The sequence below is a fragment of the Ciona intestinalis genome, unplaced genomic scaffold, assembly GCF_000224145.3.
Source record: "Ciona intestinalis unplaced genomic scaffold, KH HT001062.1, whole genome shotgun sequence".
Lineage (NCBI taxonomy): Eukaryota > Metazoa > Chordata > Ascidiacea > Phlebobranchia > Cionidae > Ciona > Ciona intestinalis.
Window position 1 is genome coordinate 30,290 of NW_004191383.1, and position 18,643 is coordinate 48,932.

The 18,643-nt window shown below is 34.4% G+C and overlaps 2 protein-coding genes and 1 non-coding gene across 4 annotated transcripts in view; 1 reads left to right on the forward strand and 2 right to left on the reverse strand.

Moving 5' to 3' along the window:
• Positions 1 to 164: 164 nt before the first annotated feature.
• The window catches only part of LOC104266308 (dynein heavy chain 6, axonemal-like), a 31,883-nt gene continuing 13,404 nt past the window's right edge, over positions 165 to 18,643 (reverse strand). Inside the window, exons 28-56 of the mRNA XM_018816902.2 lie at positions 17,398 to 17,553; positions 16,999 to 17,136; positions 16,617 to 16,843; positions 16,182 to 16,350; positions 15,773 to 15,884; positions 15,405 to 15,546; positions 14,933 to 15,164; positions 14,538 to 14,591; positions 14,025 to 14,170; positions 13,464 to 13,719; positions 13,005 to 13,106; positions 12,582 to 12,737; positions 12,112 to 12,321; positions 7,400 to 7,536; positions 6,914 to 6,998; positions 6,562 to 6,611; positions 6,026 to 6,206; positions 5,703 to 5,820; positions 5,170 to 5,354; positions 4,758 to 4,891; positions 4,240 to 4,332; positions 3,866 to 4,049; positions 3,236 to 3,400; positions 2,755 to 2,850; positions 2,320 to 2,497; positions 2,023 to 2,105; positions 1,414 to 1,556; positions 774 to 966; positions 165 to 383 (exon numbers count right to left, since the gene is read on the reverse strand). Coding sequence (XP_018672447.1) covers positions 165 to 383; positions 774 to 966; positions 1,414 to 1,556; positions 2,023 to 2,105; positions 2,320 to 2,497; positions 2,755 to 2,850; positions 3,236 to 3,400; positions 3,866 to 4,049; positions 4,240 to 4,332; positions 4,758 to 4,891; positions 5,170 to 5,354; positions 5,703 to 5,820; positions 6,026 to 6,206; positions 6,562 to 6,611; positions 6,914 to 6,998; positions 7,400 to 7,536; positions 12,112 to 12,321; positions 12,582 to 12,737; positions 13,005 to 13,106; positions 13,464 to 13,719; positions 14,025 to 14,170; positions 14,538 to 14,591; positions 14,933 to 15,164; positions 15,405 to 15,546; positions 15,773 to 15,884; positions 16,182 to 16,350; positions 16,617 to 16,843; positions 16,999 to 17,136; positions 17,398 to 17,553 — 4,344 coding nt within the window. The remainder of the gene's footprint in view (positions 384 to 773; positions 967 to 1,413; positions 1,557 to 2,022; positions 2,106 to 2,319; positions 2,498 to 2,754; positions 2,851 to 3,235; positions 3,401 to 3,865; positions 4,050 to 4,239; positions 4,333 to 4,757; positions 4,892 to 5,169; positions 5,355 to 5,702; positions 5,821 to 6,025; positions 6,207 to 6,561; positions 6,612 to 6,913; positions 6,999 to 7,399; positions 7,537 to 12,111; positions 12,322 to 12,581; positions 12,738 to 13,004; positions 13,107 to 13,463; positions 13,720 to 14,024; positions 14,171 to 14,537; positions 14,592 to 14,932; positions 15,165 to 15,404; positions 15,547 to 15,772; positions 15,885 to 16,181; positions 16,351 to 16,616; positions 16,844 to 16,998; positions 17,137 to 17,397; positions 17,554 to 18,643) is intronic.
• LOC104266305 (tubulin polyglutamylase TTLL11-like) lies at positions 8,103 to 11,984 on the forward strand. 2 transcript variants are annotated; one of them, XM_009862138.3, is made up of 9 exons: positions 8,105 to 8,322; positions 8,595 to 8,728; positions 8,958 to 9,078; positions 9,475 to 9,596; positions 10,013 to 10,114; positions 10,314 to 10,475; positions 10,888 to 11,021; positions 11,075 to 11,225; positions 11,426 to 11,984. In XM_009862138.3, the coding sequence occupies exons 1-9, from the start codon at positions 8,214 to 8,216 to the stop codon at positions 11,879 to 11,881; spliced, it is 1,491 nt and encodes a 496-aa protein (XP_009860440.1). In that variant the 5' UTR covers positions 8,105 to 8,213; the 3' UTR covers positions 11,882 to 11,984. The 2 variants fall into 2 exon arrangements, with proteins under 2 accessions (XP_026695664.1, XP_009860440.1); XM_026839863.1 differs by lacking the exon at positions 10,013 to 10,114 and having other exon boundaries at positions 8,103 to 8,322.
• Positions 17,674 to 17,810, reverse strand: LOC104266297. Its single transcript, XR_003397331.1, has one exon. It is a non-coding gene; the product is annotated as a U1 spliceosomal RNA (small nuclear RNA).

An 18,643-nucleotide genomic window follows, 5' to 3' on the forward strand; every position in this document is an offset into this window, starting at 1 on the left:
CACACAAAAAATGTGATAACACAGGCATGAAGTGTATGGAATGGAACAACTGTGTTAAAACTAGATTGTGGCCAGTTTCATATGATTTATAACAGCTATTTGTTGCCAATCTTCTGTCAATCTAGTACCATGAACCCATAACCTCTGGGTTAGAGGCAGCTGTGCTAACCACTGCCCTCCAGTGCCAGAATTACCTGCAGTACACCCTTGATAACATCAGAAAGATCCCGTAGATTGAAAGTGTAATGTGACTTGTCAGGAGTTGGCAGCATAGCATTACACATCTTATAATAAACAGCTATACTGGCATTTACAACTTGTGGGCAACACTCCTTCACTTCTGGCATGAAATCTCGATTTTCAAAGAAATGACCGAGTTGTACCTATAAAGCACAAATATATAAAGGTCTCATTTATCAAAAGTAACAAAACAATATTGTTTGGCATATGGATATGCAGCAAAAACTTGTGTATAAAAAGAACTCTTTACTTTAAATAGGTTTTGGTTTGAAAAATACTAAGACAAAAGTACATTTTCCAGCTTAAAAAATATTTAATACCATTAGTAAAATTAGGAACTGCATACTTTATAAATAAGTTGTAGTTTGAGTACGGTTTTAATAAAAATAAATTTCTTAGCTTAAAAACACATAGATTATAATGTCCCAAAAGTTTTTGTATTTTTAATATTATTTATTGAATTAAACCTTTATTATTGTACTGTATTAAAAACATAGTTATGATAACTAGTAATAAATCAAAGCACATCTTACCTTATAAATATGTTGCAATGATTTAGTGGATGGTTGGGGGATCGCAAACACCGAGAAATGTTTAAGAAGTCGCGAACTGATGAGACTTCTTCCGCCACCGGGTGGTGCAGCTGTGGCAGCCAATGTTACGTCAACAACTCCTTTCCATGTCAGTTTCTTCACATCATAAAACCCACCAAGATCAATGAATTGACTGAAATATAAAGGAATGTAAGTTATTTCTTTGTTTGGTAGGGTAACTACAATACGAATCAACGAAACTTGTTTATTCTAGGAAGGTAAGAAAATTGCAGTCGTTATAACATGAGTTCTGTTTAATTAGCCAAATGGCGCTTATGCGTTACCAGTTAGAACACATATAACTTTGTTAGTGATTATTTTTTAGGCGATTTTGACAATTTATACAACCCATAAGAGGCTGTTGGGTTGGGGTAATGTCTGTTAAATGTCCTACACACCTACAGTATTAGTGTCCTGCTACCATTGTAGACATATATGTCAGCCATATAGAAAGTAACATATACATGGTAACTTGTAAGTGTGCACAAGGTGTATGGATGAGAACATTTGTGGTATAACTTGCACACAAAGATAGGGCAAGTCACTTTTCACATTCATCATATAATTAAGTTATATTTACCGTATTAGTTCCAGAGGAGGTTGAGAGCCGTGTTTATCACTGGCTGGCATGTTGAGATCATTTACAAAAGCAATGCATTTCTTGCCCCTTGGTGGTCCGACTGAATCACGTGAACGTTTCACGAGTTTGTTTAGCATTTGTGCCTGATGATAATTTAATATGAATTATAAAAGTTAGTGTGGAAAGATATATATTGTTAAAAACATAAGATATAGCACAGAAAAGTATTATTACAGTGGATCTGTATAATCTATACAGCATACCATTTAAAAGCCATAAAACACTGTTTCCCAATAGCTATAACCATTTGCTATAATGGTGTTTCTGTAGTTGCGAGACACATCAAACCCCAGACTGCATCTAAATTAACTTAGTTCCCAAGAACCTAAACCTTAACACTTCTATCAGGATGAGCAAATCTCTTTTGCAAACAAACACAAACTGTTTTCTGTATCATACATGGGCCAGACAAGATACAGACAACAGTGTTGCAAAAATAAGGAAAATGGACCACTTGCAGATCAGGAACAAAGAAGTTTTAGCCAAACTTTGCTTGTAAGTTGTAGTTTTTTACCAACTGAATTCTAGCATAATATTAGATATACTTACTTGACACTGAGATGGCTGGGTCAATGCACTAAATTGAATTGTGTTTATCAAAAGATCACCAGTTTGTGCTTTAGAGGCGGCAACTTGAAAGTAAAAAAATATATATTGATAAACAATTTAAAAAACCAATAAGACCACTAGGTTGGAGCAATCGCTGTTAAGTGTCTTTCCCAAGGACACATACGACCACAATGGTAGCAGCGTTAAGCCTTGAACCAATAACCTCTGTGTTAGAGGCACTAAACACCATCTTTACTAACAAAATTAAAATCTGTATTTAAATCAAATTAAAAAAACCTGGTTGTCCAATCGTATCGCTAATATCAATGGGAGCTTCTGATTGGTTTAGAATTCCAAGATTGGCAATGTTTTGTAAAATGGCCGATGTTTTCTCGTTGTATCGAAAAACGTCGCCAAGAATCGTCCCAGCATCTGTCCCACTACCCCCTACTGCTTTTAACTTGGATAGAATGTTCTGGGAACATAAGAGATTGGAAGAAGTGACTAATATTGGACATAGCAACATAATAAAAGAATAAGCCATATATAGTACTGTGTATCCTGTATGGGCGAACTTCTACATTATTATGAGTCTTTTATTACTGTTAACTTGGACAGAATGTTCTGGAATATTAGATCTAAATGTCAGATAAGTGAACACATTTATGTATGCTCCACCTCAATTAGTTATATCCATTATGAACCAGGAACAGTGGTAACATATTAAACTACCTGAATTAAAGCAGTTTTTCCAACTCCACTGTCACCAGTGAGCAAGACAGGGAACTTGTTGAGCAGAAGAATTGCCGATAAGAAAGAATATCGGATCTGGTGGAAAAGCAAAAAAAAATTGTAAAAAATTTTTTTTTACCAGACAAGATATTTAACATACATAACCTCATTTGCTGTTTATATCTTGGAATACAGTATTAATGAAGATCAGGTTAATTATTACAAAGAGAAGGGAATAGGCAACAGAACAACAGTCATTATACACACGCTGAGGGTAAAAACTAGTAAAATAGTGATATAAAACATAGTAGAATTTTATAATGCATTATTCAAAGTAACAGCAAAAGCAGAGAAGCATTTACTTTTCATACTGTGTCATTGGTTAAAAATAAAAGTTTCATTGGAAGAGCAATTTACTTATATATTATGTTATTTCAGGTGGCAACAACTTCGCTATACAAAACCAATTACATTTCCCTACCGTGTCATTAGTTGGCACCAGTGCAGCATTTGAATCTGCTGCGGCAGATTTTCGTTGATCCGAAACTAATGCCCGATTATTCCCAACCAGTGTGTACGTAAGACCTCGCTCAATTAATGTTCGAGTTGCGGGGACTAATTCATCCCATGGAACAAAACGACCCGACTGTGATGTAAAAATATCAAGGTAACAAAACATACCATAGCCCAGTGATTAGCCCTGAATCTAACCCATAGGTTATGGGTTCAAGGCTTCACACGGCTACCATTGTAGTCGTATGTGTCTTTGGCCAAGACAATTAACGGCAATTTCTCCACGCAGTGGTCATTAATGGCAAATAAGTTGTTTAAAATGTCGAACAGAAAAAACAGTTTCCCTGTCTTGCACAAGGACACATATGCCTATCAGCACCAGTATTAAGCATTGGACCCAGTATTCTACAGTTATGATACAAGCGCCTGACAACCCAGCTATTGTACAATGTATATAGCCCCATACAAATTACAAATTCACCATCCTATTCTATGTGGGTGAGGTCCCGGGGGGTTGGCACTCTATGGGTTCTAGGATTTAGGCCAGGATTGGCCCATTACCCCACAAGACCAAACAAACCATATCATCACAACTCACCTGCAAATCCACAAAGTATGAGAATATAGATCGACTACCAGATGGGAATGTCACTCCTAATTGATTCTCCTTCTCAAATATATCGTGCACTAATTGATCAAAGTCGTAACTCATGTTTATTAATGTCTCATCTCGGCCAATCACGGTGCTGCTAATTAAAGTGTCTTCTTCTTGGTCATCTTCTCTGTAAATTAGAAAAAGTATTTACAAAACTTAAAAAAAACATATATAAAATTTTCTAAAAATTATAAAATTTCTAAAAAAAGTATAGAATTTCGTAAAATATATAAAATAAAAAAATATATATAAAATTGCTGTTTCCGTCCGTTAATTTAGGTTGTATACTTTGCAAACAAACTCTTAACTTCACCCACCTGTTAAGGACCCCACCAATACTCCATGTGAAAGCAAATACAAACAAACGTCCAAGAATAAAAGAAAGACGGTCCGGGTAAACCTCCATGTACCTAAATATAAACTTATTCAACAAATGTTACATTGATATATTCATGTCGCTTTAAACCAGAAGAAATGTGAATCAAGCCATATTTCTAATACCTTAATTAAATTCGGCATAAAGAAACAAATATTTGTAATGGTCAAAGCAATGCATTAGAATATACCACCAAAAATTTGATCGAAGTAATGTACTGGTGTACAGGTGATAAAATGAAAGATTCTATTGTTTCTTTTTCAAAGATTGACGATGCCATTTAGGCGAAATATCTTTTATAATATAATACAATTTGCTGGACTTGAGTTTTGTCTGTTATGGATTTGGAAGCATCAAGTTCCGACTGTGTTTTTTTGCACACAAATTTATATATGAGCACCAGATCAGGGTCAGATTCGTGGGATTTATTACAGTTAATAAAAATGGTTGAAAATTTACCATTTTGGTTTAGCTTCTTGTGCAGATGAGTTGACAAGGTTACTAAGTGTAGCTGCAGCAGTTCGCTTGTCTTGTTTGCTTCGTGACTTCAAAGTTGGAGTTTTCATTGAGTTTTCAACATCAGGTGTTTCCACCTATTAATAGTAGGGGTTTAGTCAATTTTCATTGTTTCTGTGTTATGTGTTTTATGCAGAAATAAGTTAAAAATTACATCTTAAATATACATCTTAGATTCCATAATTACAAAAGTGCGGTTTCTTACATGTGCTAAACAGTAAAAAAAAACCACCTAATCTATGGCAGAAGAAAACCGGAAGTTATCTAGCAGATTACAATGGCGTTAACAAGCCTTAATATTTAATTCTTTAATAGCATAAGTATAATGCCACTGTGAATTTCTAGGTCTAACTACCAGGTCAGGTTCTCCAAATCCGCCATTTTTTTCCATAAACAAAATAAGAACTTGTAATATTCTGCACAGAGTTTGAACGACAGATAAATGAGGAACAGGAATGTGTTGAAGCTTCAATCTTTTATCCAATAATTGTAATCCTGTCTCTACACTCAATGTGAACAGTTGCAATAAATGGTCACGACCTGGTGAATGAATGCAACTTGTTTATTCTCGCACTATGGTACAAAGCCAGTGGTTATAACATGGGTGCTCTGTTTCATACACCTCGTGCCTGCTTATGACTTACCCCGTATATAAATTTATGGGTGAATAGGTTTGTAAAACGGTAACACAATTACATGGCTGTCTATATTTGATACACCTCATGTTAGCTGATTCCCATGACTAATAACTCAGACAGTCAGTGGGTGAAGTCCTACAATGTAGCATTCTGAGGACGTGAGATTTAGGCAAGAATTGGCTAATTACTTTTACATCGAGGGTGCTACAACCCATTAGTGACCACTGGGTTTGGAGCATATGATACTTACCACTTTGTGGTAAACTTTTTGGCAATCGTTTAATCCATGACTTTACAAATGGTTTCCATCCAAGTTTAACCGGGTCCATGTACACCATTGCACATCTGCTTATAGTTGCTGGGCTTGCCTGTATATGAAGCACATTAATGTAATAACTATATACAAACATCTATGTGTTTAAACATGTTAACTTATTTAAGCTTATAAGACAAGTGATCTCTTTCATAGCCCTCTTGCTAGCTTACGAGTAACCATGTTTGTTAATTTGTAGCTGATTATTTGTTTTTGTATGGCTGGTATTTGGACAACCCATTATGAATTTATCAATATACCTGAGTGAGTGTATCGACTTCAAACATAATCCTCATATTATCTGGCATGTTGATTCTTTCTCCATTAGCCAAACATAATGTCTTTGTATCATCAAGTGTTGTGTTAAGGTTTTCCACCCACGCAGTATCTACTGGACCATCCAAGACAACCCAACGCCATTCAAACTCTGTCTCATCAGATCTGTGGTGTGGTGGGGGGATACAAGTTGAGTTTACATTAAATGTTGCTAAATTTAAATTGAAAAAATGATATTTTCAATAAAAGTTGTTGAATTTACATAAAATGAATGAAACTTATTTATTCCCGAAAAAAAATTTGGCGTTTGTTTCGTGATCTTAAAGAACCTATGTTTTGTCGCCATACAGCGAGACACAATCAGGGTTTGTTATTAGGGGTCTTGTCCAAGGACACATCTGCATACACCTCGTGCCCGCTTATAAGTTAGTTATAATTTGATTAAAAATAAATTAATTTCATCCTTGCACTTTAGATGACATTGCTTTGGGAAATGTTTGTACAAAAGTCCAAAACTTACTTAGTGGATGACAGGTCCGACATCATGCTTGCTGGTGTATCTCTGCTTGTCTGTATGAAACGATGCAACTTTTATACATTTTACCACAAGGTAAAAGTATATGTAACAATTATATAGTGTATTCATGTGACTAGTGACGGTGATTATATTAACTAAGTTCTTATTTGAAGTGATAAACTAACTTCAGAGCATAAGTTACACATACTGGGTGTTCGGGTAATGGGCCAATTTCTGCCTAGATCCCCAACTTCCTGGTTGTGCCTCACTGCTGGACCTCACCCATATAGAATAGAGTTTGAATTAAACATAAAAATAGGAGAAAATTATTTTTATCATATCATAGCTAAATTACCACAGATTCTTGGAATGAAACCGATGTTTTAGGTCGAGGTTGGTTTCCACCATGGTATTCACTGCTGGATAACTCTTTGGAATATCTAAAAAATACATTACAAATAAAATATATATAAAATATAAACAAAGCCATGATTAATAGAGCAATTTTATCACAAATGACACTAGTTTGCTACGAAAAATCAAAATCAATTACCCTACACTGCAACAAATGTAACCATAAAACCTGCGTATGACAATTCTATTGGCATAACTTTAAGCTTATAACGTGGCATTTCATGCTTAAATATATTGTAGTAATCAAAATTGACACTTGTGATTAGAACCATATTGTCAATAAACATATTAAGCGTGATAAGTAAACATGCAATTATATTATCATGGCATAAGATACAACATACACAGCATACTGTTGTATTGACAGTATAAAAAATGTATATTATAATTAATAAGATATGGGGGGTTGATATTCATAGCATCTTACTTTCTAATGACATATGCAAGCATCCCATCAACCCACTCCAGTGTATTAGGATCTGTATATCCATATAATTCACCAAGTGAAACACACTTAGGGTTGATGGAGAAAGATTCAACGTATTTTCTTCTGCGACTGCTCCTCTGCAGAACATAAATTTTATTTATGTTTTTAAAATTACAGCAGAGATTATATTATTAAAACAGTGAGGAGAAGGTAATCAATAGAAGAAAGTTGTAATGGATAAAAAGTGTGGGAAAAGTGTCAGTTCAAAAGCAAGGCTGTTGAACCTAACGTTATAGAAAATAAGTTATATGATGAGTATATACCGTAAAATAATGTATTGGTTAAGGGTTACTACATGATAATATTTATGTCAAAGGTCTAAATATAGTATGACATCAGTATTTACTCTAGAAATAATTAATAGCTTGAGGAAATGGAAAGATATAAACAGGATGTAGGAAGCAACAACATGTAGTGAATTGTTTACTCAAACTTTGAAACTACTTTGTTGCAGGAATATAAGATTACTGAAGCCGTGTTAACCAAATTTGCAATTTATATAATGTTGGTGCAATAATTGAAAGTATAGTATTCAGGTTTATAACTATGTTAAACTAATTAATTTAGCTCAAAAATGTATAAACCAAACGACCTGAGTAAAATTCTGGTTAAAAAGTATTGAATTTAAAAAGAATTGTATTCTTCTTAATGAAACAGTGGTGTTACAAGAAACTATAGGGATAATAATTACCTTGTTTTTAGAAAATAGAAACAAATAGAAACAAGTTGCAGATGTTAATATTGGTTGAAGAGAATGAATAAAACATGGCGTTTCAACCTGGATGAAGCCGGATCAGCTCGCGATAATCTTCGCAATATGATAAGTGAGAGAAAGAATTGGTCTGAGATCACAGGATCAAATGGTAAATTTAAAAACAAAATTTATTAGCATTCTTAACATTTTTAAACTTTAAATATGCTTGTTTGTGTATAGTAGTTGCTATTTAACAATGCATGGCATTTAGATTTAAATTCTTGTACACTTTATTTTACCCTTCAACTTTTTATGATTGTTTATAGAATTAAAAAAAAAATGTTTTTTTGTTTTATAGATTTAACAATTAAATTTAAAAAAAATGTATTTTACTTTTTGTTCAATTTATCTGACCCTGTAACTTTCTATGTTTGCTTACAGATGATGGTCCAGACATACAGAACATCATCTATTGGGATGGCTGCAACTTTAAGTGGAGAAAATATAACAAGTTTCAATTACAAAACCTGGCGGTTGTGAATAGAATACCAGGTTTTGATAATATAGCTTTAAAGGTGAGGTTTATGATGTAGGTTTACATTGTGGGCGAATGTGTCCCCTATGGGTTGTCTAAATTGTAAGCTAATGACGCACAGAGTGAACTATGTTGTAGCTGGCACGGGGTGTATGAAACAGGGCAACGTGCTATAACGATTATTGTTGCTCAGCTACAGGGAGATAAATATGTTACATCCATTCATTCATTGTTTCCCATTCATTCAAAGTTATAATGCTGGTTTTCAGGTGAACACACTTCTTGCTCTAAGAACTGCAGAAGAATTGAATCCAAAACTAAAGGAATATTACCCGGAAACCTGGATGTTTCCAATGGAGAAAGAGAAGTTTGTTTCTGACACAGCAACAGGTGATGTGAGATTAAAGTGATGATATCACCTTATAACAGAACAGAGTAAGATTAGCTTAACCACCTTTCAACAACGTGGGTTACATATATAGTAATACACAAACATGCAGTAAGAAAAAAAAAGATTTGTGTAATCAATTTGCCCCACAGTGCATAGGTTATCGTCAAAACTTCTAAAATTTGTTTAAAACTGATATATAGTAGAATCCTTTGATGAAAAAAGAGAATTCTATTTATTTTTATTTTTGTAACATTTCCGACCTGAGTTACCATAACTAAAGAGACAAAATAATTTTTTTATTTAATTGTGAGTTTTATAAATAGTAAAATATATCAATTGTGTAATACCAAATCTGACTGACCATGTAGTCACCACAATAAAACACAATGTTACAGACACAGAAGATGATTTTTACTTATGGAAACCAGACAAGGGAACAGGAGGTGTTGGAATTGATATGTTTAATAAAAACCAACATGAAAAAGTTGGATATTTGTCTGAATCTGCTGTTGTACAGGTGAATTAATGTGTAAAAATAACATTATATGCCATAATTTTTATTTATCTTTTTGACGATAGCGAAGATCACAATATTTAAAGAACTGTAAAAAGGGAATCAACAATAAAACATTAGTTTTTAAAATAATCATCATTTTCAAAAGGGGTTTAGTGTGTGTGAGATATACAATCAGTTACTGTGAACATTAATAATGATTCCAGTTTAAATTTAAGTAAAAGTAGCCATGATACTTAAAAGGTAGTTTTTTATTGTCACTGACACTCACAAACATACCATTACTGACCACTAAAACAAAGCAATTGCCGTTAATTGACTTCAGCATCAAAGTATGAATTTGGTACCATGTACTTTTATGTCATGCAACTGAGCATACGAAAAAATTATATTTCTAATGTTAATGTTTCTCATTATAGCGGTATGCCCCTGATCCTTACTTGATAGATGGAAAGAAAGTTGATTTACGGATATATTGCTTAGTGTCCCATCTAGACCCTACTGAGATTTATTTCATTGATGTAAGTATGAACTATTTAACACAGCTACACACCGTAGTTACTCAGCACACTTTGATTTATTCACTAGTTTACAAACTATACAGGGTCAAAATTCAGTAACATTATTTTCTTAATCAAAATCCCAAGCATTATTGCACTGAATCTTTTAAATGAACAATATTTTAGAGATAATAAGTCAATTTTTGTTTTTTTGTAACAGGGTGGATTAGTAAAGTGTTGCACTGCTGATTATGAAGAGCCTACACAAGAGAAAGATTGGGATCCTTATTCACATATCACAAATATCAATCTCAATCAAAACAGTCCAAACATGGACTTTGGGGAAGAAGGAACGTTAAGAAAATATGAATGTTTAATAAAGGTTTGTGTTTAATTTTGGGAGAATTTTTATTTTTTGTTTTATGTATGGCTAACAAACTGGACAACCCATCAATGGGTTAGAGCAATTGTCGTTAACTTTCTTTTCCAAACAACACAAATGCACAAAATGGTACCGGCAACGAGCCTTGAACCCATAACCTCTAGTCCTCTATGCACTGTGCCACTGCACCAGACCAACTAAATCTTTTTTTAGAATTTAAAAAAGTAGCTTCTTGAGTTTTTGGATGAAATCCATTATGATATAAATTTTAAAAGGAATAGCATTTTAAACATTTTCCTAATTTTTCTGGTAGCCTAATAATTGAAATATGGATAATTTTATATTGTAAAATTTTTAAACGTTTCTGTTTGTCCTGATACGATTTAGTTAAAGAGATGGTTTGATGTTTCAGCTGCTTAAAAGTGAAGGCCACAACACAGAAGAAGTTCATAATGATATTATACAACTTACTGTAGATGTCATTCTAGCAACTATACCTCAACTACTAGTATGGAGAGATACAGTAGCAGTTCCACCAAATGTAAAGTAAGTTTTCAAAGTCATTTTAATGTACAGTTGCGCAAACCAAATTTTCCAAGGTGTTTCCAAGTTGTTGGGTTCGACATCATGTTAACTTCTGACCTCAAACCACTTCTACTTGAAATGAATTCAGCACCAGTGTTTTGTTCGTATTTGGAAGTTACAACAAATGGAAAATATGAGAGAGTCCACAATATTGCATTACATGAGGTATATATATATATTACATGTAAGACTACATAGGTCTTATAACATGACATACAACATGTATGATACTCTTTAGATCTAACAAGGTCTTACAGCCACGTTTCCTAATATAGAAATGGCTGCTACCATTGTGGGCGTATGTATCCTTGGGCGACAATTGCTCGAACCCATAAAATATTTTTTTTATTGATGTTTTTTTACAGAAAAATTGTGCAGTACTGGATTGTGTGTTACAACTGATAACAGAAGATACAGTTCACCCTGCTTTAAAGCTTGTGTACAGTAGCGAAAATGATCAAAATATATTTGAAAGACCTTCTACAAGTAATAATCTTTCTATACTGAACCAAATTGCAAAGATATTCAACTTTTTCAAGAGCAAGGATACTCTGACAATGGCTACCGATTCATGGCAGTTGTTTGCAAAGCTTATACTTCAAGGTCTGGGTATCGATAATGTGGAAGATTTTATGGTTGATGTGGTGATGGAGTACAGGGGGTATTACAAGGAAGAGAAACATCAGTTTGTGGAAGCTGATTATGAGAAATCTCTTACATTTGATGGCTTTGTGGAAGCAATAAGAAGGGTTGGGAAAAGAATGAAGATGCCATTGAAAGAAATATGCAATCACGCTATTGAACAATTTCAACAGCTATGATGTTATTTAATTCAGTTTCATCTATATACCATTATTAATTATTGCATTTCCCATTAAAGGTTGCCATTTTACCCTTACAGGTTGTCCTATTACCATACAATTTTGTATTTCTCATTCCCCATTTATCAGCTGCATGCCTATGAACTGCACTATTATTCAGTGGAAATACCGCTACTATATTAAAATATATATAGAAATATATAAAATACAAAAAAAAAACTGAAAAATACCTCATCTGTGAGTTTTGGTGCAAGGCTTGAATAAAAGCTTGTTAGCGCCCTCTGGAGTACAGTGCGAACTGTTGTCTTTCCACCACCAGAGGGGCCAACGAGCATGACTCCATGACGCACAGCAAGTTGTTCTTTTAACTGCACAGCTTTCTGTAGTTGATCAGGCCATAACTCAAGCCCAAGCTCTGTTGTAGCTTGCTCTATTGCTTTCTGTGGTAATATTTACAAGTTAAAAAGCAGAAATACATCAAGGACACAAACAATTAGGCATAAACAGCTGGTTGTTTGCCTTCTAGGTGTAGTGGCCATACACTTTTCTTTCGAATAAATGTAAATATGTTTTAACTGTAAGCGTGTTTTAACAGCGCCTAAAAAAGTATTTTGAATACAATTTGACTACCCGGCTTATTTTTTTCTGGCTGTATCCCTGCCTAGCCTATAATCAACTAATTAACAAAAAAAAAGTTCACCTCCAAAGCTGTGTTGTCCATTTTTGAAGGAGCGATTCCTGGGAAGAGATCGGACATGATGTTGTTGAAGAGAGGAGCATCTTCTGCGAGGAATCGAGGAAGGTTGGCGTTCCTCAAGGAGTGGATGAGGATGTTGCGATCTTGTGTCAAAATCTCCTAAATCATTAAAATTTAATAAACTTTTTAAAGTAAAAGTAACATTAAAAATAATGTAAAAAACTTCTTTTTCATAGTGTGGAGTTGCAACAATTTACTGCGGGAGTTCTGTTTCACACACCTCATACTCACTTACGGGTTACCGAGTATGTATCTGTGTAGGTGATTATTTTTTCTATTGTATTGCTGCCAATTTGGAAAACCTAAGAGACCACTGGGTTGGAGCAATAATATTAATATCAGTGTAAAGTTAAGTGAATAGAATACCTCCTCATCCAACATATGGACGCTACTGATGTAACTTTGTTTCTTTTGTCCTGCCATCACCAACACCGACTTGATTGCTCGCATTCCAAAGTCATAATGATCCTGTGAGTTAAAGGGGATTGTTCAAGAACAGGTAAAACAAGTAATATACAGTAGGGTGGGTAAAGACCTTCAGCACATAATATCCAAATATCACGCATTTTAAATAATTACCAACAGTCTATGGGAGTGGTGAAGATACTTTTTTTCACAATAAAATAACTAATTATTTTAAATTAATCAAAATTGGGCAAAGGTAAAAAAAACTTTAACCTAAGCAAAGTATGAAATAGAAATATGTACTACATAATATACATAGGAAGTCACGAATTATAAATTTATCTTTATTAAGTACATTTAAGTCCCAGGTAAAGAAATAAACTAAACTTCCTAAAAATTAGGATTAAAGAAGCAACAAACCTGCTGTGATAGCTGCTTGCTTGCCAAATCATATAAGTTCACTATTTTCCTTGAGAAAAGTTTCGCTTCTTTAAATCCCTCAGAGAACAAAATAATTTCTGTGATAAGGGCGTAGTCTGGTACCATCATTGCCACAGGCCGAAATAAAGACTTTAAATTATCAGGTAGTTCAACTCTACCGAGGTAGCCAGGGTTCATAGTGATGAAGTAAGCACATGATGCATTCAGTTTGATCTCACGACCCTCAAACATGAATCTGTAGAATATAAGTTTAATCACTAATACAACGTAAGTCAATATATGTAAAAAATCTACCTTGTTCTAATAAAGATTGTGCTTGTCTTAGTATAGCTTAGGTAAAGATCGACTTTATTATGTTAGAATTAACCTAACAGAGTAAAACGGGAGATATTTTGTTGTTTCGAAACATCAGAAACACACTACATTTTTCCCTGTAGATAAGCCATCGAAAGATTTCCAACATTATGACTGGTAACAAAAGTAGCAAAAAAAATGCACAATAACTTTTTAAACCCCCTGTAGTTTCCTTAACCCCCATACCTGAGAGCTTGTGCATCCATTGCAGCTTTAATGGAATGAACCTGGGAAGCAATCACACTCAACACTTCAACATCGATACGGTTGAATTCATCAAAACAGCACCAAGCACCTGACTGTGATAAACCACTGAAAAACTGGCCAGTCATCTGAAATGGATAACATTACACACAGTTAATGCAAAACCTAACATAACAGTTGTCAAAATAATGTTGTGAAATATTAAATTTATTAAAACAAATCTAGGGGTGTCAGAAATAATAAAATGTTTAAAAAATACCACGAATGTTTAGGGTGCTAAATATGTTGACTTTTAGTTGTCAGAAAAATACAGTAACTTCAAAAGCTGCCATACCTACAAGGTAAAGGGTAAACCTGGTCTAAATCCCAGGTTTCATGGCCTACCTTGCATTAGGCCTTACCCAAATAGAATATAATATTTTACTGTGCTATGCATAGACACCAGTATCATTTGTGTCTGGTTCAGATCTGCAATTAAATTGGAAAAAACTTTACCTTAAAATCAATTCCCTCAGAACAGTTGAACACAACGCATTGCTTTCCCATTATCTGAGTAAATATAATGTGCAAAGATTTTAAACATTCAGGTAAGTAAGGAGTACAAGATAAAGTATTTATGTGACTATGACAGAGTAACATTAAATTTGTTTCTTTAAAACTCGGCAATAATCGTACTGGATAAAACTGTTATAAATGGATCCAATAAAATCATTTAAAGACTTTATAGATGAAAGAATGTAATGTAAGCTCTTTATCCCAACATAACAGGGAAACTACAACCCTTATAACATTGGTGTACTGTTTCATACACCTCATGTCCGCCTGCGTATTACTACGTAGGTAACTTTGCGTGTAACAAGTAATACACGACAGCTACAACATATACCAACCTTTGCCAGGTCTTTCACTGTCTCGGACTTGCCAGTACCAGCTGGGCCAGCAGGTGAACCCCCTAAATGGAGATTGAGTGCTCCAGTAAGAGTGAGGAAGCATCGGTCAGTTAGAGGAGTGATAACGAGTCTTGAGGCGCATCCGATGTATTCGCATCCGTATGCAAATCTTGCTTCTGCTTGAACCACTTTGCACATGTTTGATGCATCTTGCCATTCGTATAATAACTGTCTGAAATTATTAATATAATGTTTGCAATAGTTTTTTTTGAAACATATCTAGATTTATTTGGAAGAAAAGGGGTGGTCTCCACACCTAGCAGACAAACAACGCGCTATTATATTTAATTTTTCCAAGTTTTAAGCTATTACCCCAACAACCAGGAAATTTTATGTATGCCTCATGGGACCGGTGTAACTCCGCCATGGACAAAACACAGTGCGAAACAAAAATTTCTACTCTTGATTCTACCTTGTCCATTGAAAATCTTGTGGTGACTTGACCTTTGATTTGATGAGGTCAGCGATGATGTCACGAATATGAACATAGATAATTATCAGTGCTTCCAGTGTGAAATATTGATGTGCAACAGTATGATGTCTGGCAACACTGCCTGCGATTTAAACGATGGGGTTATTTTCGATATGTACGATCATTCGTGTAGGAAAAAAGTTACTTTGTAACTATTTCGAAATTAAAATATAATAAAGTTAAAATTATAGTTAATTAAAATTTAAATAAAAATTTAAATATGGTCAAGTCAAAAATTAAGGTCCAACAGGTTGACCTGCATTGGGATCTGAGATTCAGAGTTGGTCCATTTATTTTACTTATCTTACCTGATAAAACATTTAAAACTTTGATAAAATCTTGGTGAATTTTTTCAAGTTCTGATTCAGAATCCTCTGTAGTTAAGGCTTTGGTGACATCTTTGTTGAACATGATTTGTGCCTGTTTAAATAAAATAACAAATAAATCTGATATTGCTGGATTGTTACAAAAATGTTGCGCAATCTTTGTTGAAGTTAAATCAGTTTTAAATATATTGTATTAATAATGTAATCTTTTTCAAACAGAATCTTTTGTTAACGCAATTTATATTTAACTGAGATTGTTTTCTCTTGTCCCCATTAGAATATGACATAGAAACATAATGATAACAGAAAGAATTAAGGTAAAATCAAATAGATATAGGTATACTAGTATATATAAATCTTTTTTACACTTGGTCAACCAACAACCACTTACCACTGTAAGCACAACTTGACCAGGATATTTCATCATCCAATCAACAAGCGAGTTGGGGTCATGTGACCAAGTAAGTAGACCCATACGAAGATGTTTGCGCACAGTGTCAATCATTGCTCCTTCTACAGAAGATAACCATTGTTCTACTGAACCACGAGCTCGAACATTCCTGTAAACAGTTAAAGTATTAGCCTTCCTTTTCACAGTATTAACCTTTTCACAGTATTAAAAAAGATACAGGTTTCAAGGCTCAACAGTGCTACCATTATTGGCACACTTAATGCAATTGCCCCAAGTGGTCTTTTAATGGGTTGACCAAACAGTCAGCCATACATAAAAGATAATTACTTACAAAGTTACATATGTGCTAACTCCTAAGCGGACACAAAGTATATACAACAGAATGCATGGGTTATAACAGCTGAGTTTACTTACTTTGGCATGGCAACTGTTTCTCCTTCTGCTGATATCATTGCATGCACAGTGAGAGGTCCCTTTGATCCAGTTTGTCTGATATCCAGGTACTTAATATTCGCAAAACATTTGACCAAGTGTGGTTGAATACTGGATGGCTCCCTACCATGGGAAAGCACACTAAGTAGCTCGTCATTGCTGAGAAAGTAGAACCTCGGGAAAGCAAGCCTTTTAAGCTCCAAGTAATCCTGAAAGGAAGAATTTATTTAAGAATCTGTTCAAAATTACATGTTTCGAAACTTGTTAGCTGGCAAGTGCTGACACTTTTAATTTCAACGTTTATTTCAGAAAATGCAACAGAAAACTGCATAGGTTTGTATACAAAAAGATAACAAGCACCCACGTCTAAGCATTTCTGTATTTTTTCAAGATTTGAATTGCTTGCTTGCAGAGCTTCCAAAACACCAGAACTAGTTGCAGATCTGAGAGCATTTGGTCGATCTTCTGTTCTTCTCATGATATCTCGCCATGACTTATCAACCTGGTATAAAAAAAATGAAATTATACACACAAGCACATTATTTGGCATGAAATACAGTGGTGGTACTTGATGCATGGAGAAGGTTATTGTAAATTATACATTTGGTTTTAAATATGCAGAGCTTTCTGCAAAAATAAATTTGCAACTTTTTATGCGATTCGTTTAAACCGCAAGCAATACACTGTGTAGAAGTATAAAAGGGTAGCTGCAGTATAGCATGGCGATTTTTAAATGGGCAACTAAATAATGAAGTTATATTACCTGAGCAAATAGTTGTGATTCTGTAGGAAGTTGCCTTTGTATATCAATCGTAGTAAAAACTGGTTCAAGATAAAGCCAGTTCCTTTGACATTTCATCCATTCGTCTAAAGTTCGTGAGAATAACATTAATCGACGTTCCCAGTCTTCTACTTGACCCTGTAAAAATATTAGATCAAAACCGGAAGCAATACACAAGACATTGCTAGCACATGCAGACGCTAACATTGCTGTACCAAGCAACTGCGTTGTTTTAGTAAACTAGGATTAAAGAATGGGGCGGGGATAGCGCGAACGCAGTCCCCACTAGCAGAAATTATACGACCGAGTTACCCACATTTGGGGTAATCGCAAGGGTCAGCTAAGACGATGTGCAATGGCTTGGCCTCACCTTGGACCCACTGCCTGTCATTTTTTTTTCTTTCGCTGCTCAGAGTGTGATCTTATGGATTAAATCCAGTCAGAATCGCGACCTCATCAGTGCAGCATGCGCCAAAACACACGCACAAATAAGGGGCGAAAGCAAAATAGATGCGAGAATAATACGAATCATCTTGACAATAGAACATGAGATACATTATAGGGCAAATACAAAGAAAATAGCTGCCGGATATATGGATTACACGAATCGTCGGTATGGAAGAAGGTCAAGTAAAAACTTTTTTTTTTTCAATCTAGATATTTCATAGAATCTGCTTAGTTGAGCGCTAATGATTTTTTTCCTCCTTTTGATTTTGGTAGCTGTAGGTTTGCTCGTTTTATATTTTTGATGGGGACCAAACGAATTGAAACATTAGTTGTATTAGTATGTTTTCATATTTTAAGGGTAATGAGATATGTTTGCCAGTATGTAATAATTGGGGAACGTTTAGTGTGTTTATTAAAAGAGTTTTTCCATTCAAAGTTAAGTTTCTTGGTTTGTTTACATGTAGAATATATCTAATTGTATTAAATGCCTTTACCCAATTTTGTGCAGTTGTATCCACTTCGAGGCTAAAATGGATTTCCAAAATCTTTATTGTCTGTTGAAGGTTGTTTTGCCAGTTTGTTGTTGCCAGACATTCTTTCGTTTCGGAGTTATTGCGTGTGATTTGCGTTTTGTTCATGTTTATCTTATGACTCCAAGCTATTTCATACTGAACAAGTTCTTTTTTGATTTTATTAAGAGAAGATGCCCTTTCCGTTAAAAATGTTAAATCGTCAACGTATTGGACGCATTTAAGTTCTATGTTTCTGAGTTTATAGCCGA

Bases quoted from the DNA above. Each gene is read 5' to 3' on its own strand.
- LOC104266305 (XM_009862138.3), top strand. From the start codon at position 8,214: ATGAATAAAACATGGCGTTTCAACCTGGATGAAGCCGGATCAGCTCGC. The intron at 9,079-9,474 runs GTGATGTGAGAT...ACAATGTTACAG, and splicing joins TGTTTCTGACACAGCAACAG to ACACAGAAGATGATTTTTAC. The intron at 11,226-11,425 runs GTATATATATAT...GTTTTTTTACAG, and splicing joins ACAATATTGCATTACATGAG to AAAAATTGTGCAGTACTGGA.